Source organism: Ascaphus truei, chromosome 4 (assembly GCF_040206685.1).
Source record: "Ascaphus truei isolate aAscTru1 chromosome 4, aAscTru1.hap1, whole genome shotgun sequence".
NCBI classification, from domain to species: Eukaryota; Metazoa; Chordata; class Amphibia; order Anura; family Ascaphidae; genus Ascaphus; species Ascaphus truei.
In genome coordinates, this window is record NC_134486.1 from 383,551,941 (window position 1) to 383,577,210 (window position 25,270).

Below are 25,270 nucleotides of genomic sequence, written 5' to 3' on the forward strand. Positions count from 1 at the left end.
CCAGGAGTTAAAGGGGTGAATGCAGGAGACCAGAAAAGATAAACAGACCCTGCAGTTTTGGGAGCCTCCTGTACTTTGGGGCCTGTTACACGGGACACAGGGAGATCCTGCCTCGCTAACACAATTAAGGAGCTGGAGATGGGCAGTCGATTGGCTTTTCAGATGGAAATGAGATCAGTGTTGTTATGATTGCCAATTATTTCGTTATTTTTATTTTTTATTGACATTATTTCGTATTTCTAAGTAGAAACTAAACGAGGCCCTTACTCAGCATGAGCATGCTGTACAGATGCCTCCCTGTGTCAGAATAGAGTTCAACTCCATGCAAATGATTGGAACAAAAATCCCTTGCTTAAATAAAGACAGCTTCATACTGTAGCATATTGAATAAGAGCGTAAAAGTGTTCAGTGATTGGCTAACAGTATAATGGTGTCTTTTTTTTATCAAAGTCTCCAGGATGAAGAATGGGTCACGTTTGGTGCACCAGATTCATCAGAGCAATGCTATTTTTATGATTTTGTGATTTTTATTTTATGTGATTTTTATGTCCTGCCACATATTACACCACATTTTCATCATATAAAGCACTTTAGTTCCTGCCTTGGCTCCAGCTGTCTCTGAGATGATGTATTTCCCATGGGATCATGTATCTAGTGTTAAACAATATTAACCTGTGCCCCAGGGATGAACTGAACTGCTCTGCCAGGGGTGTCTGCATTTCATTCTGCCATGCATGTTATTCCTGGATAAAAGTGGATGTGAGCCTCGCATACTACACATTTATTATCTTACATAATTACGGATATCATTTTTTTTTGTTGTAAGTAATTCTTTATCCAAAACTGCTGAATTTGTGTAATGGAACAAATAAATGAAAAGGTACCGTACATTTTATTCAGTATATCACTTTTTCCAAATGAAAATCAGTCATATAAATAACAAATAATACAAATAACACATAATGGGAAGAAGTGCTTCAGACATAAAAGTAACATTTAGGAAAAGGACTCCCTGCCCCGAAGAGCTTACAATCTAATTGGTAAGTAGAAAGAACGTACAGAGACAGTAGGAGGGCGTTCTGCTAAGTGTGTCTGCAGGGGGCCAAGGTTTATGTATGAGGTGTAAAGTATCAGGCACGGAACTAGTCATATGCTTCGTTAAGGAAGTGTGTTTTAAGATGGGTCTTAAAGGTGGATAACTAATAATGGTGACAAACACTAGTTTATTGAGAACCAATGAGTATCAATAAATTCGAAAAATTAACAGATGAATCTATTTCAGTATGAAAAAATGGCAAATATAATATATATATAAATGGCTGTAAGTACAGTATACTATTTGGCTTAATCTCGCATTACTTCAGAGAGACATGAATCAGAGGAGAGGGGACAGAAGAGGTTTCTTTCATCAGTGTCCCAGTTGCAAATCTTGGGCAATGCTACAGCATCCCAGATATTAACCTAGTGTGTTCCCTTATGAAGTCCCCCGGATGTCAGGAGGCCTGGCACTCTGCTGGTCCTTATGATGTCCAGTGAACCTCATCGGTTTTTGGCTCGTAATCTAGGGGCGATCTCCTGCTGAGCCGTGAACACGATCCGATCCCCTTCTGTGCACATCCTTGTCTTGTCTTCGCGACCACGTGGTCGCTACTCAAGTGATCGTGACTTGCCAGCAGGGTCGTGGTTCTCTGCTGTTGTGCCCCTTTCCAGCTACCCTCATTTGGCATTTTGTTTAACCGATTATGAATGTGGTGCCTTCCAGAACTCAACCGTGCAATGTTCAGCTCAGGTTCCTGGTATATATAGCTTTGTATTTGCCATGATAAAAGATGAGGAAATGTTGATTCCTGTTTCACTATCAATGAAACAAATCAGTGTCAGTTTCCCACATTCACTTGACATACTTATAAGTAAATATGATATCTGAAGTTATTTATACATTTAGGCTCATTTGCATGACTTATGTTCTTTTAGTTGGTACTGTCACAGCCCCCTTAAACCTCCAACATCCCCGTAAAAATTTGGGGATGTTTTTCGTTTCTAACGGACTTGGACGCGTGTCAGCCGCACTTTCCGTTCACCGCTAATGGCGCTTAACATTGAAAGCGCCCGCAGCGCCGAAACCAGAGGAAAAAACGCCGCATCTGCCCGCGTTTTTAAAAATCCCGCGGTGGCGGCCGCAGGAGACTAAAGGCGGCCGCCACTGTAATTTGGCGCCACGTTCCATTCCTGTGATAGTGAGCTGGGAAATACATGGTTACAGGGATAGATGAACGTAGTTGAAGGGACCTGACTCAAAGCCTCTTACACACAGGAAATGACATCATACGGGTCCAGGAATTGCCATAGACCCCACTTAATACTGTACATTAGTTTACCTCAAGTTATGAGGAGCTGGCATAGCGGCATGAACGCGGGTCACCTGATTAATGTAGAATACCTTACAAAGCCCTAATGATATACCTGGTACAGCATGGGCCCTAGCACGCCAGGAGCCCTTATAACGCACCAGGTCCGTCATAGGCAGTTGCTCATTTTCTAGGGAGTGACCGGGCTGATAATTCCAATGGAGCGGCCAACCCAATCGAAACTGGTGAAGCCCTCTCCACTACCGTTTCCAGCATACCGGACCACTGCCAGACCCCTGGCACTCTAAAGGTTACACACAAGTCCCATGTTTTTTCCAGACTACTTCAATCTAGAAATATTTAAACAACCAATTGGACTAGAGGCATTGCATTGCTATTGCTCAAACATGAGAGCTCTATCTGTAGAACAAGCTTCTGAGTCCTCCTTCCTCTTCTTAACATGTCTGCACTATATAGCAGCACTATGTGCTATCGTTTTGTGACATTATCATGTTCTTTTGCAGTTTCAATTCAGTTTAGAGATGCAAGCCTTCAAAGACCCCCAAATCAATGTGTTTTGGGGGCTTTGAACCAAAACAGAGCAGAAGAATGCTGATTTGTGTCTGATGTGACCTTATTGAAGTCTATAAGACCACTTATATTACAAGTGTTGGGACTGACCCAAGATCAGTGATACTCACAGACATTCAGTGACAGATCTGATGTTACCTCTTTCCGGAGAGAGACCGCTAACACATTTGCATCCAGGAAATCCTGAGCTGTATAGCGGGGCAGACAAGGGTTTAAACAAGCAACTTTTCTCTCTTCACCAACAGTGAATGCCTGACTACCCGCTGGGAGAGGACACTTGCGTGTGCAATGAGTGCGTTCATGGTTTAACCTCTTTTTCTAATTCATCAGCTTCTACAGAGCAATTTTGTTCTGTATTGCACGCACGCTGCAGATCTGCGGGGTCACTTTCAGTACCTGGTGCTGACCATCCTGGTGAGTTAGTGAAGACAAGTCATTCTATTATTCCCTTTATGTACATTACCCCTTTGGTAACTAGAAGAACCTGCAATGCATGGCAGACCTGTGTGGTAGTAACGGCTTCCACCCACTAGACAGGTAAACGAGTCAGCAATAAAAATACCCATCCTTTTGTACAACTGCTAGTTAGACTGCTTTTGACCCTCCAGTTGCAGAGGATTTAGATTCTTGCTGGTATAGAATAAAGGGCAATATTACTAAGTGGTGCTATACCTCTTGGTACCGTTGGTCCATTTTAGTGAATGGGCCGTAATATTATTTATCCAGAGGTACTCCTTGAGCCTAGGAGGTGTATTCTGTAGGATATAGTCCTAGTGCTAACTAGCCCATCATTAAAGCCCTATGTTCCAACTAGTTCAGGGATGGGCAACTCCAGTGCTCAAGGGCCACCACCATGTCAGGTTTTCAGGATATCCCTGCTTCAGCACAGGTTGCTCAGTCACACACCACTGATTGAGCTGCCTATGCTGAAGCAGGGATATCCTTAAAATCTGACCTGTTGGTGGCCCTTGAGAACTGGAGTTGCCCACCCCTGAACTAGAGCTTAATATATACATGCTCTGCCTTTATTATGGAGTAAGGGACTTAGCAACTTGTTGCACTTAACCCTTAACCATCCATCTATTTCCATTGTGAAGTGAATGGACTGTAAGGTGCATTATGATTAGCACTGCGTGGGAAACTAATACAGCGAGTCCCAGCCTCTGAAACGATGACTTCTGGTGCAACTTGGACACGATCATGAAATCCCAAACCACTTAACAGTGTTACATAGGAGATTTGGTCATAGCCTCTTCCAGTGTCCCGTTTGGAAGTAGCATATGGTGGGAGAGTTTACATTCTATTATTATGTTCTATGGAAGCCTGTGATTATAGCGCACAGAGCACATTGTTTCATAAATAGAGTACATTCAACTGTAGACAATGTAGCAGAAAGTGAGTACTGTACAGATCTTCCCAGGTCAATTATATGCGACCGTCAGATCTTTTCTTTAAAGGAAAATTGGCACCGTCGATAAATTCCTCCAGCAATGGAAAGTTAAAAAAAACATTAAAAAAGTATTTCAATATCTTTGGGGCATAATCAGCTAACCCTCCAGAAAACCCATACTGAGTATAGTGCCACACACCGCAGCCCCTCCAACACAGCAGGATCATTAAAGCCATTGCTGGTACAGGCCCCTCTAGAAGCCAATTAATATTCTTATGATGTAATTATAACATGCCAGTGCAATGGTGTGTGAAAACAATACAATGGCAACGTCAACACATACTGGTAATGCAGGTTAGGAGGTCTCTTCTACGTGGAGCTTACAACCTAAAACGAATTGAGAGTGGAACCACAAGGTACGAGGTAGAAAAAGGTTGATATGTGTCTTGCCATGAAGAAGGCAGCTGGGGATGTCCTTAGCTTTGCAGCATATGATAGGTGTTGTGGTAAAGGCAGACGGGAGAGGATTGAGGATATCACTGAAGAAGTGAGATTTTAGGTCACGTATACACGTGTGATGGGTGGGGGGGGGGAGAGTCTGGAGTGTGGAGAAGAGAATTCCATAGTTGTGGAGCAGCCCAAGAGAAGTCTGGGAGACGAGAATGGGATTGGGGGAAAGTGTGGTTATTTCCTGGTGGACGATAACAATGATTTCTTCTCTTCAGATCTCTGCTGTTCTGAGCATCCCTTTCTGGCAGTGGTTTTTACAAAGATTTGGCAAGAAAATAGCAGCTTTTGGGATTTGTGTGAGTCGGAATATTCTCACTAAATTGCTGAGATCGTTTTTTTTCTTTCAGATGGTCAGTTTGGAAGTGTTTGCTGGTTATAAATGTTATATTGTAGCAGATGAGCCATTTCAATTAAAGCGTGTGGTGCAATACTGGCATAGAATGTAGCATTACTGTCAACATGTATCAAGCTGTTTGGATCGTATTGTTGCATTATATATTAGTGACAGGCAAGCACAACAAATTCCTTCTCAGAAGAGCTTACAATCTAATTTGTATGCCTGCCGCACAGATATATAAGATACATTTCTCACCATGGACACGACACTAGGATTTAAACCAAGTTCACCCAGCAGTGTTCATATCGCTAAGCTACATGCCAGACACATGTAATTTCACGTTGCATGTCTCTGTATGAATCTATGAGGGTTCTTTATAATGACTCCTCAGCTACAGTTGTTTCAATGAGCGATTTAGCAATTTCACTCCGAGAACAGTGGCTCTCGGAGGCCTGATCCGCAAAGCTCCTTTAAGTCACGTAACCTTTTGACCTAACTTAACGTTACGTTAAAACTAATGGTGTACATTATCTTTGAAAGGGCAATAATATAACATGAAGTCCTGCTTTCTCACACAAAGAGCCACAGCGTGAACTGTAACGGCTGTTAGTGATAATGATATATGCAAATGAGGCGTTATAAAAACATTGATTATCCACAGACGTCCGTTAAGGTTAACGCGACGACTTAACATCACACCTAAACTTGGCGTTCCTCACATTCAGAGTATGAAATACGGCTTTTGCAGGTCTGGGTGGCTGTAATGCCTCAGTTACACATACACTGTAATGGAACTAACCGCATTATTTCCCTCCATTCTCCTCTGTCCCTGGGATCTGGATAGGCGTAATGCCAAGACTCGCATAGCGTCACATTCTTGGAAGATAGCACAACGTTATGCTGCAATAATGTGACGCCAACCCTACTCTAATGGGCTATAGTCCGGCCGCGGTTCTTGCATATAATTAGCTTTAAGGATACCATGTTAACTCAGGGAACATAATGTCTGTCCTGTTTTAGATAACGCAGTGTTTCTCAACTGGGGTCCCGCAGCACCCTAGGATCCTGTGAGAGGATCAAAAGGATGTCCCTGGTCGTCTCCCGGAGCAGGGAGAGAGCAGGGCAGTTGCTAGGGGGCTGGGCGGTTTACTGCATTCTGATTGGCTGTATTACCCAACAGCAACCAATCAGGAGGAGGTGTCAGGAGCCTGGGGGGATGTGGCAGCAGCTTGGGCAGGAGAGATGAGGCTGTGTGTCAGCCCCCGTCTTGTGTACATGTGTTATGTCCTTTGTGTAATTATCATGTCCTGTTGTTAAGGTGACCATATTTTTAAAGTGACAACCGGGACAAAATTATTTGTTAATCTCTCACTCGCGCACTCATACACCTCTCTCTCTCCCGCACTCATACACCTCTCTCTCTCTCTCCCGCACTCATACACCTCTCTCTCTCCCGCACTCATACACCTCTCTCTCTCTCTCCCGCACTCATACACCTCTCTCTCTCCCGCACTCATACACCTCTCTCTCTCCCGCACTCATACACCTCTCTCTCTCCCGCACTCATACACCTCTCTCTCCCACACTCCTCTCTCTCCCGCACTCATACACCTCTCTCTCTCACGCACTCATACACCTCTCTCTCCCGCACTCATACACCTCTCTCTCTCATGCACTCATACACCTCTCTCTCTCCCGCACTCATACACCTCTCTCTCTCCCGCACTCATACACCTCTCTCTCCCACACTCCTCTCTCTCCCGCACTCATACACCTCTCTCTCTCCCGCACTCATACACCTCTCTCTCTCCCGCACTCATACACCTCTCTCTCCCACACTCCTCTCTCTCCCGCACTCATACACCTCTCTCTCTCACGCACTCATACACCTCTCTCTCTCCCGCACTCATACACCTCTCTCTCTCCCGCACTCATACACCTCTCTCTCCCACACTCCTCTCTCTCCCGCACTCATACATCTCTCTCTCTCCCGCACTCATACACCTCTCTCTCCCACACTCCTCTCTCTCCTGCACTCATACACCTCTCTCTCTCATGCACTCATACACCTCTCTCTCTCCCGCACTCATACACCTCTCTCTCTCCCGCACTCCTCTCTCACTCACGCACTCATACACCTCTCTCTCTCCCGCACTCCTCTCTCACTCACGCACTCATACACCTCTCTCTCCTGCACTCCTCTCTCTCTCCCGCACTCCTCTCTCACTCAGAGCAATCATAGAAATAAACACCACTGTTAATAAAGACATGCAGGTATAATTCTGCTTCTGGTGCTTAACTCCCAATGGTCCCGGTGTCTCAAGGCTGGACCTGATAATGGCACAAAAATGAAGGAAAGGAGGAGCACACAGGAGACTTGATTTGAGTTTTGAAAAACTTCAATAAGGTGTTCACAGCATCAGAGCTTTAGTACAGATAACGTTTCAGGACTAATGTGTCCCTTCCTCAGACCCAACACCTCCTCTCTCACACACTCCTCTCTCACTCACGCACTCCTCTCACACACACCTCTCTCACTCACGCACTCCTCTCACACACTCCTCTCTCACTCACACCTCTCTCCCGCACTCCTCTCACGCACTCCACGCTCTTCTCTCTTGACCCTCTCTATCACTTACCTCCAACTCTCCCCCCCTTACCTCACTCTTCCCACTCTCACTCCTCCATCTCTTACACCCCTCTTTTTCTCACTCAATACCCCGCACCTCACACACACCTCCCCCCCCCATGAATCACACACACAAAGCTCCCCCCCAAGACACACACACATCTTCCCCCTCCCATTACATACAAGGCTCCCACCCCAAGACACACACACACACACAGCTCCCCCCCAAGACACATACACAGCTATCACCATCCATTACACATACAGCTTCCCCCCCAAGACACACACATCTTCCCCCTCCCATTACACACAAGGCTCCCACCCCAAGACACACACACACACAGCTCCCCCCCATTAAACACACAGCTCCCCCCCCCCAAGGCACACACACACACAGCTCCCCCTCCCATTACACACACAGCTCCCACCGCAAGACACACACACACAGCTCCCCCTCCCATTACACTGACAGCTCCCCCCCAAGACACACACACAGCACTCCCCCCCCAAGACACACAGCTCCCCCCCAAGACACACACACACACACACACAAAGCTCCCCCCTCCCATTAGACACACAGCTCCCCCCCAAGACACACACACAGCTCCCCCCCAAGACACACACACAGTCCCCCCAAGACACACACACAGCTCCCACCCAAGACACACACATACACACACACAGCCCCCCCCTCCCATTAGATGCACAGCTCCCACCCCAAGATAAACACACACACACACACACACACGCATACAGCTCCCCCTCCCATTACACAGACAGCACCTCCCCAAGACACACACACAGCTCCCCCCCAAGACACACCCACAGTTCCCCCGAAGAGACACACACACAGCTACCCCTAAGACACACACGCAGCTACCCCCAAGACACACACGCAGCTCCCCCCAGCACACACAGTTCCCCCCAAGACACACACAGTTCCCCCCAAGACACACACACACAGTTCCCCCCAAGACACACACAGCTCCCCCAAGACACACACACAGCTCCCCCCAAGACACACACACAGCTCCCCCCCAAGACACACACACAGCTCCCCCCAAGACACACACACAGCTCCCCCCCAAGACACACACACAGCTCCCCCCCAAGACACAAACACAGCTCCCCCCCAAGACACACACACAGCTCCCCCCCCAAGACACACACACAGCTCCCCCCCAAGACACACACACAGCTCCCCCCCAAGACACACACACAGCTCCCCCCCAAGACACACACACAGTCCCCCCCAAGACACACACAAAGCTCTGCCCCAAGACACACACACTGTTACGCCGGTGCTGCCCGCGGACCAGACCCGTTACTTTCACTGAGGTGAGGAACGTATAGAAGCACGCACCCGCAGCAAAGGGAGCGTGTCCGGAGTGTGGTGATTTTGGCGTTGCCAGGCCAGGTGTATTTAGCTAGCAATACTTGCCGGTACCGGTGTAGAAATGCCGTTGTCGTTGCCGTTAGCCAAAGTCTGGGATTGGAGAATTCCGGAAGGTCGTTTGTCCAAGCAGGGGTCTAGAGCCAGAGAGAGACGTCGCCAAGCCAAGTCGTAACCTGAGAGAATAAGAGAGAAAACGCCAGAGTAGTAATCCAAGTGAAAACTATGTCGAGCAATGAGTAAGAGGAAGGACTGGCATTATAAAGTGTGACTGACCAATCAGAGGTGGGGGCAGGCCTGGAGGACTGCGTGGAGCTATCCTGGATAGGTCCCCTTGATTGGCAGGCAGGTGAGGACTCTTGTCTTGGTAGGAGGTCCTCTTAGTGTGCTGGGGGCGGGTCTTCACTGCAAGAGCAGTGAATAAATTAACCTCACCCGGCGCGCGCTGTTCAGGCGCGCGGCTGGGGAACACGGCGGCCGCATGCGGGACTGCAGACCCCGCGGGCATCCGAGGACGCAGAGCACGGCGGGGAACCCCCAGGACCGCCGAAGGTGAGTGACGCCAGCGAGAGGCGCGCGCCACGGTAGCGGGAGTAACCGCAGGAGAAGGGGGACCAGGGCGCGGATGCCGCGATCCCTGAATCCTCACACACACACAGCTCCCCCCAAGATACACACAAACTGCTCCCCCCCAAAATCACACACACAGCTCCCCCCATATAGACACACACAGCTCCCCCCATATAGACACACACACACACACACACACACACACACACTCATACAAAGAAACTTTACCTTGGGTTGGGGAGGGACAGGAGAAGCCTCAGATCTGTTGCTGTTCCCATGGATGCTTGTGCATGCGCGGTTGGCGCTTGTTCTTGCAGATCGCACATGGGCAGTTGGTGCTCGTGCATACGTGTTCGGCACTCACCACTCGCGCATGCTTGTTCGGCACTCACCACTCGCGCATTTGCGGTCAGCGCTTGCCGCTCGCGCATGCGCGACTGCATTACTGGGACATTTGGATCGGCAGCTTTACAAACCGGTACAAATAACCAGTTTTAATTGGACTTTTAGGACACTTGGGCAGGAACTTTAAAAATGGTACTGTCTCGGTCAAACCGGTACATCTGGTCACCTTTCCTGTTGTGTGCATGTGTTTTTTGTGACTTTGTCTTCTGTCACTGACTGTCTATTGGCTCAATGAGTAGCTCAGTGGTAATTACCCAGGTATGTCATTATCTGAGTATTAACCCTTTGGATGCCCCAAAACGTAGTCATTAAGTCATGGGGTCTGGCACTCCAGGGGCCCCATGGTGACTGGTTACATCCTGCTCGCAGAGTGCAGACGCAATCTGCAGTATAGAGACATGGAAGATGAAGACTCCTCCTCTACCGTTTCCAGGACCAAGGGCCGCCGCGGTCACATGACCACACTGTACCGGAGGGGCTGTGGCTGTAGTTAATCCCAGAAGGATAGGGCTTTGTCTGGCCATTTCTGATCAGGGTTGGAACATAGCCTGAGAGGATTATTACTATTATAGGCTAAATGTCTGTTTGATTTAAGAACATAATGCTATTATGATGATATTTTATGTGTTTTCACCCATTCCAAGAAATCAACCTCACTAAACAAACTGCCCCCCTCCCCCCCCCCCCCCCCCCCAGAGTCCATGCATTAAGAGCCTGGGGTTGCATATGTACCCCCTGTGGTTGTCAAACAGTACATGGCTCCCCCTCCTCCTTTAACCAGATGGCCCACCCTCTCTCCAGCCCCCCTCTCCCACCCCACTCTCTTCCCCATCTCCTTCACCCCTCTCCCGCCCACTCTCCTTCCCCCCTCTCCCGCCCCATCTCCTTCCCTCATCTTCCGCCCCCTTTTCCCCTCTCCTTCCCCCTCTCCCACTCCCACTGCCCTCTCCGCCTCTCCCTCCCCTTCTCCTGGCCGCCTCACCCTCTCCCGCTCCCCTCTTCTGCCATGGGTCAAATAATTGGCAAGGTGCCAAAAATTACTGCATACTAATGCCTGGAATTTGAACCATTTTGGCCAATTATAAATAATGCACAATACATTACAGCAAACTGGATAATCACCGACATATTGCATTGATACTGTCTTCCATTTTTATCATTCCAGTTGATGATTCCCTTTGCCATCATGCTGGTGACTATCGCCAATCTCATTATAGCTTACATGGTTGCAGTATCATCTGGTATAAGCATCGCTGCATCGCTGCTATTGCCATGGTGGGTGTCCTATTCACACATGGTGTGTAACGATTATGCACGAAGACTGGGGCCTGATAAGCTCCCACAGATAACATGATACTGACATTAAATGGAATTGTTCTTTGTGAGGGAACTCTTAACAGATCCGAGGTAACCTGCACAAGCATTATAGACATGAGATACATCAATATATGTATGTTGTGTGTGTGTGTGTGTGTGTGTGTGTGTATGTATATATATATATATCTCCTAGTAGCATGAACAATGGATTTGAGGAGTTGTTCATTATGGATTTGAGGAGTGGTTCATTATGGATTTGAGGAGTGGTTCATTATGGATTTGAGGAGTGGTTCATTATGGATTTGAGGAGTGGTTCAATTATCTGCAATACTTTTTAGGTTATTTAATACTCCAATATTCTACTCAATATAGGAAAAACTGTCAGAAGACTGTATGTAGCACTGTACAGTATGTGCTTTTCCAGGCCATGGTCCGACTTGCATGTCCTTAAATCCCCACCTTCCAAAGGGAGGAGAATCATTACAGTATTTGTATTGCATTCTTTCAGGCAGAAGACTGCTTAGTAAAAAAGGCTTTAAATCAATAGGAAACAGGTATAGGCTTCGTAGACTGTCTCCGGAAGAGGCTGAATAGGTAAGAAGAAGCCTGTACGCACACTAGCAATGGAGTGTCATGGCAACGGCCCATCATAACATTTAATTAGTTATGATAGACTGTGGGGTTATTCATTGAAGTTCGATAGGGCCGGGGCTCTATCGCACAGAAACTCCTATTCACTTCACTGGGACTTCATTGACTTTTTTTACAGTGGGAGTTTCTGTGGAATAGTGCACTCACTAATCAACACTATTGCAAATTAATAATAATTAAAAAAAAAATCCCTTGACCTCAGGATATACAAGAATACAAGAAATGAATGTTAAAATAGCCATTTTTGTGTCAGTTTTACTCCAACGTTATTTAATATGTCATCCCACGACTAGCTGTAGTGTTGCATACATGGTCATGGTGCATGAAAAGGTGAGATGCTTCTCTCAGTGAAGGCACGTTTGAGGCATTTTGTGTATGGAACGTATACGGTATATATGCCTTCTCTTGTTTTGTTAAACAAAAGCCGCAGGGTCATTAGGTTTTTACAGGAAATACATCTCATGACGTTATGTTGCCTCTCCTAAGGTCCATGCTGCCTGATGTAGTGGATAATTTCCGTCTCATGAATCATCATTCGAAGGGGCTAGAAACCATCTTCTATTCTTCATACGTCTTCTTCACCCGGCTGTCTTCTGGAATTGCATTAGGAATTTCTACACTCAGTCTACAGTAAGCCACATTTTTGTTGTTGTATCCTATTCAGTGCCCATCTCTCTAAGGCTAAGAGTTGAATGTCAGGTAAGGTTTAATGCATAACAGATATTGGAGGTTGGCTTAGAGATAGGCCTTGTTTAACATGAGTAAGGTTCTTTGTTTGGAACCACGAGGAGAAAGGGGGTGGAGATAGTGATCAATAAATACAGTTGTATTTTGATCATCTGCAAGAAACATCTAAGTAACACAAGGTGCAAAAGTTTCTCACTCTTTGTTCTATCATCACCATCCGAGAGAAGAGAACGTTATCATGATTGATTGAACTTCCATCTGTAAGTAATGCTATAAGAATAAACTATAACTTTGTCTGCTGAACAACAATCTTGTGAGGTATTGTAACCTTTTATGAACAAGGAATAAGGTGAAATTATTCTAACACTGGTAACGCTTATTTTCTAGGGGGAGATAGAGTTAATCTCTCCAGTGGAGCGGTGAACATGATTGGACCACAGGGGGAGTATCCTCCACTTCTGTTCACATCCTGGGGGCCCTGCTCGTGACCACGTGATCGCTATACCAAGCAATCACGTCGTTAAGGTCCGGGAGACCAGTGGCACTCTAATGGTTAAAGCAGCAATTCCGCCGCCCGCCCAACCCCCCAAACTAAAAATTAAGTTATAACATAAACTGATGGTTTATGTTGGGCTGATCTACTTCTAACTCTTCATTTATTCAAAACCCTCATTCGTTGTTTCACCGGCTCTTACCGGGGCAATCTCTGTTGTCTTAAGAAGTGTGGATGGCAGCCTCCGATTTTTACCTCTCAGGGCGGGCAAATTTCCAGCAACTGATTTCTCCAGAACTCGACAGAATTTAAACAGGATGGGCTTGCTAAAAACAGCAGCAAAAGGAAAAAATAAAGGGGATTTAAAAAAAAAAAAAAAAAAAAAAAATATTTATATATAAATATATATATAAATTTTTTTTTTTTTTTTTTTTTTTTTTTTAAATGCCCTATATATATATATATATACCACTATTATTAAGGTTATGGTGGGTAAAAAAGTGACAAAAACCCTCCACAGTAAAGCATAAAGCAACTGTAAATATTACTGTATGTTCATTTGCATGTCTTAGACAGGTCTGCAACCCTGTCTTTCACCATTATCGCCCAGCATACAGCGCTTGCACTGCAGCAAGGGATTCTGGGATATGACATGCAAATGAGCACCCAGTGCCACCTTTTGTCTCAAGCTCGTATTACACAAGCAAATCCTCAAGCCAATGCATGCTGTTTTAAAAGCTGTGTTTAAAACAGCATGCATTGGCTTGAGGATTGGCTTGTGTAATACGAGCTTGAGACAAAAGGTGGCACTGAGTGCTCATTTGCATGTCATTTCCCAGAATCCTTTGCTGCAGTGGAAGCGCTGTATGCTGGGTGATAATGGGGGAAGACAGGGTTGCAGACCTGTCTAAGACATGCAAATGAACATACAGTAATATTTACATTTTATATATATATATATATATATATATATATATATATATATATATATATATATATATATATATATATATATATATAATCACTGCAAACCCCCTTCCTGGGTGATTTTGCCTAGGTTACAGGTCCGTGTGGTGCTGGTTACCTGTGACGGTCCAGGAGAGATGAGCAGCCGTGATGTTGTGGGGAACAGGACAGGCTTTAGGTGATTCCCCAGGTTATTTTCATTGTGTGACAGTGAATCCAGTCATAGCAGGCTACAGCAGAGCTGCAGACAGTCCCTACCATGAAAGTTCTTTTCTCCTATACTTCTGTCCAATAGATTGCGACTTTGTCAGAAGTATACAAAAGGATCTGTAATTGGTGCAGCCACTGCAGGTGGTATTACAGCGTTTGCATCCTTGTGGAGAATGGGTTCCAGACCCCTGGATGGTGCTGGCCAGCAGATAATGTTGAGGCCTTGTGCTATGCACAGATCTTGAGCTCCTCTCCCTTCCTCGACTGGGAAGGACTCCAACTCAGACTGACTCTATAATTTGGAAGGCATCCTCCCTAATGCAGAAAGGGGAGGGCACAGGGTCTGCACCATGATTGGCTGCAACACAAACCCAGTGTCACCTCCTTTCCTGCCACTCAGGGAGGCTGCGTTTGGGGGCTATAGTTCTTTCTCCTCCTGTGCAATAATCCCTGGTAAGGGCAGGTTTGCCAGGAGTAATCATGGGTTTTGCCAACACACACGTGCTGTGTAGTAAGTCAGTGAAGATAGTGTCATAAGGCTCTGTTCCAATTACAGTGATACAGGGGTGGTGCATATTAGAACTACTTATTGCATAGCATTTCCTGAATTTAGCAGTGTTCCTCTGCACCTTGAGAGAGGTTAGTCTGTCCCAACAAGCTGCCAGGGCTCTGGCAGGCTTTGTGGCCCTCCCTCTGGGAGCGGTGAGGGACGACTATACCTTTTACTCCTCCATCAGGGAGTAAGAGAAGAGCAGGGACAGCTCCTAGGGCCCTGACTAGGAGTGGTGTTCAGGGACTAGGGACTTCCTTCGGGTGACAACCTGTGATGAGCGGCTGAGAGACCGGCTGCATGATGGGAGTCAGCCAGTAAAGGAAGAAATAAAGTATACCTTTGCTAAAGAACTCTTCTCGCCTGAGCCTGGAGTCATTCAGGGAGAAGTTGCATCAAGAGGTTCTCTTTCAGAGACTTCTCCCTACAACACTGGGGATCTGTGAGAGATGGAGGCGCTGTACCAATAGTGAGTATGTCTCAGCCATACCTCGAAAGCCAGTCCTGATGACATCCCCCATACCACAGCGGGAGACTCAGAGCCCCCATGTTGCCAGCAGGTTTGCACCACATACACCCAAGTAACCAGTACACCATTTCCCTTAGGGTACCCGACATGAGATTGGGGAGGGGGGTGGGGGGGAATAGGGTTACATATACTTAATTTTTATTAAACATTTTCATTGGGAAGAGGGGGGATATATTTATTTTAATGGTGCATAGAGGGTATTGCTATTTTAATTTCTCCTACTGCTCATGGGGGCCTCTCTCCAGAATGCCTATGCCTCCCACACTTGCCATTCATAATTGGATTTAATCAGGAGAGCGGATCACATACTGTACGTACAAGAGGTCTGCATTTGCTGCAAAGTATCAGTGGTACTGGCAGGCGGTGCATGCGGCTTATTGGCAATCTCAAGAATGAACAGTCTGCACTTGTATCAGAATCTCTGGCTCTAAGCCACTGCTACTTTTGAGCACTTTTTATCTTTGAACAAGCACTAGAACAAGAGATGACCTGTGAAGACTTAAGATAAAAGTACATTGATATTCAACATGATGTTCTGTCTGGTAAATATTGATGTAGGAAGGCAGCAGCAATGAGGAGACGTCCATAGTGTGCAAACCGGATTTCATGAAAGCAGCAAGCAGAAGATATCAACTCAATGTATAATGCATCTTATTTTGATTTTGAGTTATTGTAAACAAATCAGTATACAGTAGGGCCCCACACATTGGACAGGTTCGGTTGGCCAGACCCCCGCCGAAAAGCAGAAATCGCCGAAAAGCGGAACATAGCGCCAAAAAAGTTATGTCCACTGGCGATTTCCCGTCTCTCCTTCCTCCTGCGCCGTCCCACGATGCAGCATTCTGCACATGCATGGACTCGGCAGTCCCTTCTGCGCATGTGCGGACTCAGCATTCCCTTCTGCGCATGGGCGGACTCAACGTTCCCTTCTGCGCATGCGTGAAAAAAAGGGCTGCAGTCGGGAAACCGTACTGCTGTATTGGTGGATCGCCGAGAAGCGGGGCCCTGCTGTACACATAGGTGGATAAATCGCAGAGAGAAGACTGATATTGTGCCGTTTAATGCAGGGTTTAACACCAGCTACATATATCATGTCATGCTATCCTGATTTGGATCAGAACAATCGTCTGCAGAGTATCTGTCCCCGTCCAGATTATTTTCCTACGTAGGTAATGCGTGCACTGAGAAAAGATCACGCTGACACACGTTCAGTATGATAATGTCTGACTTTATTCCTACAGACCACGTTCATATATAGAGGCTGCATTGGGGGATTGTATGCAAAAGGAGCTCTCTCAGGTCTAAAGGTTGTGTGTAAATACACATGTCAGTATCTCATTGGTTCTTGTTGGGTCTTTTCCTTGTATGGTCTTGTTGTTGCAGTTTATGGTCCTGTTATTGTAGATTTTCTTGGACACATCAGCATTTGAGGGGAATTCCTCGGTGCCATCTTCCTTACTTGAAGGGAGGGGTAACTGCGGTAGCCATTTTGAGTAAGGAATCATAGCAAAGTATTACAGATGAAGAAATAGGCATTTTATCCAATCCATCACAGTCCCCCCTTGAAATATCTATTTCTGAGTCTGTCCCTAGATGTATACTAACTCATCTGTCCAGATGTGCCTGGGAACTCTTTTGTGCTGTACGTTAGACGAGTCATGGCTTGTCCATGACCCCCCTTGCCACAGACTTTGCACATAAGGAAGTCAGATGCTGTCCCTATGGATTTATACTATTGTACTTAACTGGGAGGGACTGTAACGGAGTAAATGGACCATCTTCCAAGAGTGGAGTATTATTATCTGACTGCAGAAAAAGGGTAGGAGTGCTATTGTCAACAGGTTTGGTCATGAACTTTTTAAAACATGGGAGAACACAGCAGACAATAATCACAAACAAAACAAAAATAATAACTATTGCGATGCCTATTTGGGCAAGAATCTTTTGCCATCCCGTCTTTCCTTGCTAGACCATTTTGTGGTCGGTATCCCCAATCTGTTCCCGTGTTCCATCCTACTGCTCCCCAGTAATCACATTCCTTTCCCCAGTAGGAATCCGTTACACATATATAAGTAGACCTGAAACCGACATTGCTGTATCGATTATATTGCCAACGTGTTGAGGGGCAGCGGACTATATTACAATAATCAAAGGAGAAGGTAGCTACATGAGTATTGGATGAATTATACCAAAACGTGACTACCCCTTCATGTTGGGTGATAGCAATCTCTTGTGCCCCCCCTAGACCCAACAAGCAAAGGATATATAGCATCATTTTCCTTCTGAGGTGTCCTCGTTGGGAGCTGGAACCTTCTTGCAATGAGAGGCGTGTATCCAGGTGTTCTTGCCAGCTAGCTTGACTGATGTCGCTGTGGTCAACAGAACTTGGAAAGGACCATCATATCTGGGCTCTAGGGAGTGCTTCCTTACAAATCTCTTCACAAATACCCAGTCTCCGGGCACGAGTTTATGAGTCCCGGTATCTAGATCTGGATCTGGAATAGAAGAAAACACTCGACCATGCATATTGGTTAGTTCTTGCGCTAGGGCAGTTACATATTTGGTCAAAACATCAGACTGCATCTGTAACTGCTGTGGGTAGTAACAACCAAGTTTGGGGGCAGTACCAAACAGTATCTCAAATGGGGATAGAGCATATTCCCCTCGTGGGGTGTATCGAACACTGAACAAAGCAATGGGTAGACTATCTGGCCAGGGCATATTTGTTTCCTGGGCCATTTTCAACATTCTAGTTTTCAGTGTGCCATTCATTCTTTCTACCTTTCCACTACTCTGGGGATGGTATGGGGTGTGGAAAGCAAGGGTGGTCCCTAGCGCAGACCAAATTTCTTTAGCTAGCGTAGCAGTGAAAGCAGGGCCTTGCAAGGTGTTTCTGCGGTGGTTTTTCCACACGTCCTGGGTTACACTTTGCACAAATTGTACATAATTTGCAGAAATTATTAGTCATTGGGGTAATTCCAGGCGCCACATAGTATTTGTCGATCAGTGCATTCATAAGAGTCTTTGATAGATATGCTGCTCCATGTGCCCATTGTACCACAGCAGGATACAGTGCCCGTGGCAGACAAAGTTTCTTTTTGTACTCATAAATTCCTTCTTGGGGCGATGCACCTCTTTTCTTCCAGCTTTCCTTTTCTTCCTTTGTTGCAGATTCTTGCAACTTCTTCAGATATTCTCGATTCACTGGGAGGTTCTGCATTAACGGAACCATCCTTGTCGTGTCCACTCGATCTTCCACTTCTCGTATCCCGCTGGCAGCTTGTTTTGCCGCAGCATCCGCCAGATGGTTTCCTCTGGCTTCTTCTGTGTTCAGTTTCCCATGGGCTTTACCTTCAGGATGGCCACATGGCTTGGAAGGAGTAGGGCGTCCATCAAAGCTTGTATGGCTGAGCTGTGTTTCACTGGTGTTCGTGCTGCTGTCAGAAATCCCCTGGTTTGCCAAATGACGCCAAAATCGTGTGCTACTCCAAAGGCATATCTAGAGTCAGTGTAGATATTCGCCGTTTGTCCTTCTGCCAGTTTACACGCTGCAGTGAGAGCTTGTAGTTCGGCCTCTTGTGCAGATGCTGTTGACGGTAGTGTGCTTGCCAGTAGGACCACAGAGTCTGTGGTGACAGCATAACCCGTATAGTAGGTGCCTTGTTGATCAGCATATCGAGAACCATCCACAAACAGGATTAGATCTGGGTTCTGTATCGGCGTTTCACTCACCGTGGGCAGATGAGCAGTTTCTAGCTTCATGAGTTCGAAGCAATCATAGGGTAGGTCGACTCCAGCTGTGCTTTATTCTTGTTCGTGTCCCTGCACATCTCCCCCTCGGGAAGTGGAAGAAGAGTGGAGGGGTTAAGCACTTGGCACCGGAGAAGTGTGACATTGTCTGGAACAAGAAGCGAGCATTGCAACCTGAAGTGTCTGGCAGCGGACAGATGTTTTGGCTGTGTCTGATTGAGAATAGCAGCAATGTCATGTGGTGCCAAGAGAATGAGGTCATGCCCTAGAACAATGTCCGAAGTTCTATCCAGCAGTGCTTGAGCAGCAAAGACAGCATGAAGACAGGATGGTCCACCACGAGCCACAGCATCGAGACGGCTGGAGTAATAACCAATAGGTCGACATCGGCCAGCGTGTGGCTGCGTTAACACTCCAGTTGCATGTCCATTTCGTTCTGATACGAAAAGCTTAAAGGGTAAATCATAGTCTGGGAGGCCCAAGGCAGGGGCAGAGGATATTACCTGTTTGAGAACAGTGAAATTCTTGGAAGCCTCTGGGGTCATCTGGAAGGGATTTGTTGTTAAAACATCGTACAATGGTTGCATCTTTTACTGCTTGAGGATCTTGAACCATTCTATACTTATCAGGTTCACCCTTCACGGTGCGTTTCTTAACAGGGAAAAGAGGGGTATTGCAGTTTACGGGGAAGCGGGGCCCCTTGTTTGAGCTGTACAACAATGGGTGGTACCCTTAGGTGCCCGATATCCTCAGGGCCTGTGGACCATAATTTGGACGGGATCCTATCCATGACAGCGGGCGGTATACTGGCAGCTGAGGGTTTGTCCGCTAATGCCAAAAGTATTGGAAGGGAACAAAGGGCAGAGACATCTGACTCCCAGAGCGGGGAGGTTACATCAATGGTGCCGTCCTCTGAGAATATTATGGAGGCCTGTAACCTGGACAAAACATCAGTGCCAAGCAGATTAAGCGGGCAAGTGGAGGAAACTACAAATCGTGCAAATAGTTCAGGGTAGGGACCTATCTGCAGGGGTCGTGTTAATGGGCTAGAGCGCGGTGTGCCATCTACCCCCACACATGAAACATCAATATCAGACAAATAGGAAGGGTCAGGTATGTCTGCAGCTCTAATTACGCTCCTGGCTGCACCTGTGTCTACCAGGAAGGGGGTGAGGTGACATACATTATTGGGGCGCCTTCTACCTGCTTGGGCGTCTGCCCATATAACCTTGGGCAGCGGTCGGGTACTGGGGGGTGTCTGGGGTTAGTATTCCAGGTCATGTTTGCCTCCTGTGCAACGGCCTGTGACTCACTATCTGAGTCAAAACTACCGGGCGTACTATAGTGGACACTGCTGCTGGGTCTGTGTGCTATTGTTGTGTCAGGGTAGACTTGAATCCCTACCGCTGGGGCAGTGATTGTTTGGGGTGAAAGGGCTTGCATCAGGGGCATTAGGTGCGCAGTCGGGGTGTAATAGGAACCGTCTGCCTGCATCACAGGATATAGTTCTGCTGCATGAACAGTCAAGGTTGGTTTGTCATCTGTGGGTGGGGTAGTGGGTTGTATAGGTGGGGGTGCTGCTGGAGCTGGGAGCGAAGGTAACAAAGGAGTGAGTATAGATAAATCAGTCACACCACAATTAAAACAATCTTCCCTCCCTTTTCTATCTCCTGCTCGGTCCATTTTTCTCTGGACAGCCTTGGTAACATTAAACCAGGCTTCTGCTATCTTCAGCAGGTTGTTATCATTCAAAATTCCTCTCTTTTCTTTCAATATCTTTCGCCACACTTCTGGTTGTAACCTGCCTTCTGCTGCAGTAATACCACATACTTTAAACAGTCTACTTGCTTTCTTTTTTACTTGTTATTATATTAACTTCTGTCCTGGCAATGATAAAATAAATGCAGCAGGGACCCTTCTGTCCCTCAACAGAATTATTTTGACTCATACTAACGTAAGGTATGTTTCCCTGTGGGATTCAAAAAACACACAAGACTGCGCTCCCTGAACTTCTCCCTCCCACAGAAAAAGACCCCTCTTTCTAGTTGCCATTAGAACAGAAGGAAAAAGAATATTTTCTGGTTTTAAAAGACCCATTCGTGTGGCCAGTACGAACAAACCTTTCAAAAAAAAAAAATCTTTACCAGTTACCGGGAAAGCTGCTCCCATTCCTCTTCGTTCTGTTCTCTCTCTTTCCACCACTAGGTGGCAGGCTAAGACTCCTTTCCCTGTCTTACTTGCCTGTGCTCAAATGTTAAAACTGCACCTTTTTTTTTAAATTTTTTTTTCCTCTATACTGCAATTACTAGCAAAAATGCCCTGCTTTTTTTTTTCTTCTTCTTCTTCTTCTTTCCCTTCACTTATAACACTTTATTTCCCTTCCAAATAATATACACAGTATCTAATTGTATCCCAATTTCTGCATATAAACCTTTCATAAAAATAACCCTCAATACCAAGTTCCTCAACTATTGGCAAATCCACTTGCTATTTCTTTCCTATTCACTTTCTTTCTTTCTTACTGCAAAGCGTATCTTAACGCGGAAAAAACAGGAGTTCGGGCAGTTTAACGTCTAGGGGTTATCGCCCAAGCACCTATGGGCTATCTCTTCTACTCTCAACAATCCCCACCCGTCCTCATGAATTCTCAACACTAATACACAAACACATTTTGGACATAACATACAATTTGATTACGAGAGAGGGAAAGGTTGTTCAGGGATCAATCGGCAGGATTCCGCGCAGTTACCAAACCGTAACGCGCAACACTCCTTCCCTTGCAACGCGCCAAACCGCACAGTCACTACCGGGATTCCCGTGTTTCCTCTCTGAACCGACTATACCTTACTCCCCCTTTACCCCTCCTTCCACCAAGTTTACAACGTACAATGACAAGACAAGTCAGCCGGCAAAAATCCCACTCCACTCCGGGCTCCCACTTGCGGCACTGACTAACATATATACAACATGTAAACATATACCGGGTGACAGATAGTCTAGGTAACAGGTTTGAGTTTAAAACGGGCTCTGGGCAAGATATCTACCTGTCTTTAGGTGACCTTCGGAGAGCCGTATGAGACACAGAAATAGACCAACAGCGGAGACAGTGCGTATCGGTAGATAATAAATGTTATCTTACCGTACTCCAGAGGTGATCAGTCTCCTGCCGCGTCCGCACTTGGTCCACCCCGGTCCCTCTGCGCACGGCTGTCCGTTGGTTCAAAACCCAGAGCCCCACATTGGGCGCCAACTGATTTGGATCAGAACAATCGTCTGCAGAGTATCTGTCCCCGTCCAGATTATTTTCCTACGTAGGTAATGCGTGCACTGAGAAAAGATCACGCTGACACACGTTCAGTATGATAATGTCTGACTTTATTCCTACAGACCACGTTCATATATAGAGGCTGCATTGGGGGATTGTATGCAAAAGGAGCTCTCTCAGGTCTAAAGGTTGTGTGTAAATACACATGTCAGTATCTCATTGGTTCTTGTTGGGTCTTTTCCTTGTATGGTCTTGTTGTTGCAGTTTATGGTCCTGTTATTGTAGATTTTCTTGGACACATCAGCATTTGAGGGGAATTCCTCGGTGCCATCTTCCTTACTTGAAGGGAGGGGTAACTGCGGTAGCCATTTTGAGTAAGGAATCATAGCAAAGTATTACAGATGAAGAAATAGGCATTTTATCCAATCCATCACAATCCATTAGCACAAATCTATGAATACAAAGAGTTTAATCCTTTCACTGCCAAACAGGGCTAGCAGTGCTGCACCTTGCAATGTATTTCTTTCTCCTCTGGCAGGTAACAAACTGAAAGGGCCAGATGCACTAAGCTCCATCAGCCTATTTAACCATTAAGTTCATTATAACGCCTATGCATTAAAGCAAAGAACTGAACACTAACCCAGCGCTACGCCTTAAATAATGTATGGTTATTGGGGTCCCGGCTGTCGGCGCTAATGATCTGCAAAAGAGGTATTCCCCCTAATCACATGTACACTAAAGGCCGTTCAGGTTAGTACAGGAAAGCAACCGGATGTTATTTAGGTCGTAGCTAAGGGTGGTGTAAGCTCCATCCAGGAAATGGGGGTTTTAAGAGAGACAAAATGGAGCACAGCTGAAATACCTGGGACACATGCGACTGGGATAGGCAAAGTATATATTAATGACTCTTATTAGCATATCTCCCAGGTATCTCTGGTGTGCGCCTTTTTTGAGCATAGGTGTCTCTCCACAGGTTGTTTGAAGGGGGTGTGAGGGGATTATATTAAAATATGTCTCTTTTACAATCATCCTAGGCTAATGAGTTAAACAATGGCTGTTGTTTATTTTTTTTGTATATAATTAAGTTAGTAGATAACTGTTAAACTCAGGGAAAATGTCGGTTATGGGTAACCTGATATTTTGTTTGCCCTGGTTTAATGGAGTTTAGTGCATCTGGCCCTAAATGTATTTTGTTGCCAAAAAGTGATTCTGACTTTTACGTCCAGATACAAAATCCAGCCATATTTATAACATGGTGATTTCAGTTATACATTGTCACCTATTGGCCTTTATTTACTATGCTGTGAAACAGTTCCCCAGCGCTGGAGAAGATTCCAGTCCATTTCATTCAAGTCTTCGCAGCATATTGAATAGGAGTGTGGGTGGGAGTTACAGGAAATAAAAGCAGAAACGATTGGGATATTTACAATGGTGCAAAAAAGTTGCCAAAACATCAAACTTTGACAAAAGAACGCCAAATCCGAAAATCTTGCTCATCGAGTAACTTTGAACCCAGTATTCACGGAAATGGCTGAATACTTTCACGGAAAAAAAAATTCTGAAAAGGTTCGGCGCATATTCACATAAACAAAGACTTGAGAAGCGCACCTCTGTTTGCTTTTTACATCGACGAAAAACTTTCAAACAAACACTTTGCACATTTGGAAAAATATTTGAAGGGACTCTCGGAAAGTAAACAGATTGGCAAGTCTCATCTCAAAAAGATTAATGGCATTTATGCCAACAACATAATTCTAAGGATAACTCTCTGCAAATATGGCTGACACACTAACACAGCCTGACATAGTGGCTTCAGTATTTGCATGGATAATTATATTCTGGTAAATAACTTGGTTCGAGTCGGAAAGAAATGAAACAAGGCTTTTCTTCAAAGCCATATTAAAGCAAGGGTGGCCAGCTCAGTCCTCAAGGGCCACCATTACTGTAGATCAGGTTTTCAGGGTGTCCTTGCTTCAGCACAGATGGCTCGGTCTTCGACTGAAAGCCTGACCTGTTGACGGCCCTTGAGGACTGGAGTTGGCCACCCCTGACATAAACGGAGTGATGCCTTTATAGTTGAATGATGTCTTGTTATCAGCATTTAATATCCTGACATGCGGCAGACATTACATGCTGAGCACTATTGAAGGGTCATTGTAATTCTGCAGATCTGATGTTATCTCGTTATTTGCAATTTATACTTAAAGCAGCAGCCTTTTTGTTTGCATTTTTTGTTATTTACTTGAAGAGATCTCTTGCGCTTTCCAATGCCTAAAAAAAAAAAAACAATCCTTTCAGGAGATGTAAGTGATTGGAAAATGAGGTGTCTGGGAGGTTAAAATGGAGGTCTCATTAGAGCCCAGTGCAGTCTAAATGTTACCATGGTATTTAGGGCTGGCCTTAACTTTGGGTGTGGTCCAGAGTAACATGCCGGCAGCAGGGCCCCTCCTCCTGCAGCATCATGGCTGCGGTCTGCGTTACCACGACAACGTGACTCTGCAGAAGGAAGGCCACTCTGCATAAGGTAAGACCCCCCCTGCGCGCGCACGCACTCCGACCAGCTAAACGCACTCACTCGCACCCCCCCCCTCCCTTCTGGTGAGCAGCGGTGCGATCCTACGCTGGTTCGGGGACTCCCCAGCTCCCTCCTCCAGCTCTCCCCTCTCCTGTCAGGTGGAA

At 46.0% G+C, this 25,270-nt stretch overlaps 1 protein-coding gene across 10 annotated transcripts in view; it reads left to right on the forward strand.

The window, feature by feature from the left end:
* MFSD2B (MFSD2 lysolipid transporter B, sphingolipid) overlaps positions 1-25,270 on the forward strand; it is a 73,521-nt gene that overhangs the window by 39,485 nt on the left and 8,766 nt on the right. For 7 of the 10 annotated variants that reach the window (XM_075598456.1, XM_075598460.1, XM_075598458.1 and 4 more), the window contains 4 exons: positions 3,270-3,353; positions 5,055-5,189; positions 11,339-11,448; positions 12,628-12,771. In XM_075598456.1, coding sequence (XP_075454571.1) covers positions 3,270-3,353; positions 5,055-5,189; positions 11,339-11,448; positions 12,628-12,771 — 473 coding nt within the window. The remainder of the gene's footprint in view (positions 1-3,269; positions 3,354-5,054; positions 5,190-11,338; positions 11,449-12,627; positions 12,772-25,270) is intronic. The other 3 variants (XM_075598459.1, XM_075598461.1, XM_075598462.1) reach the window with 2 other exon arrangements.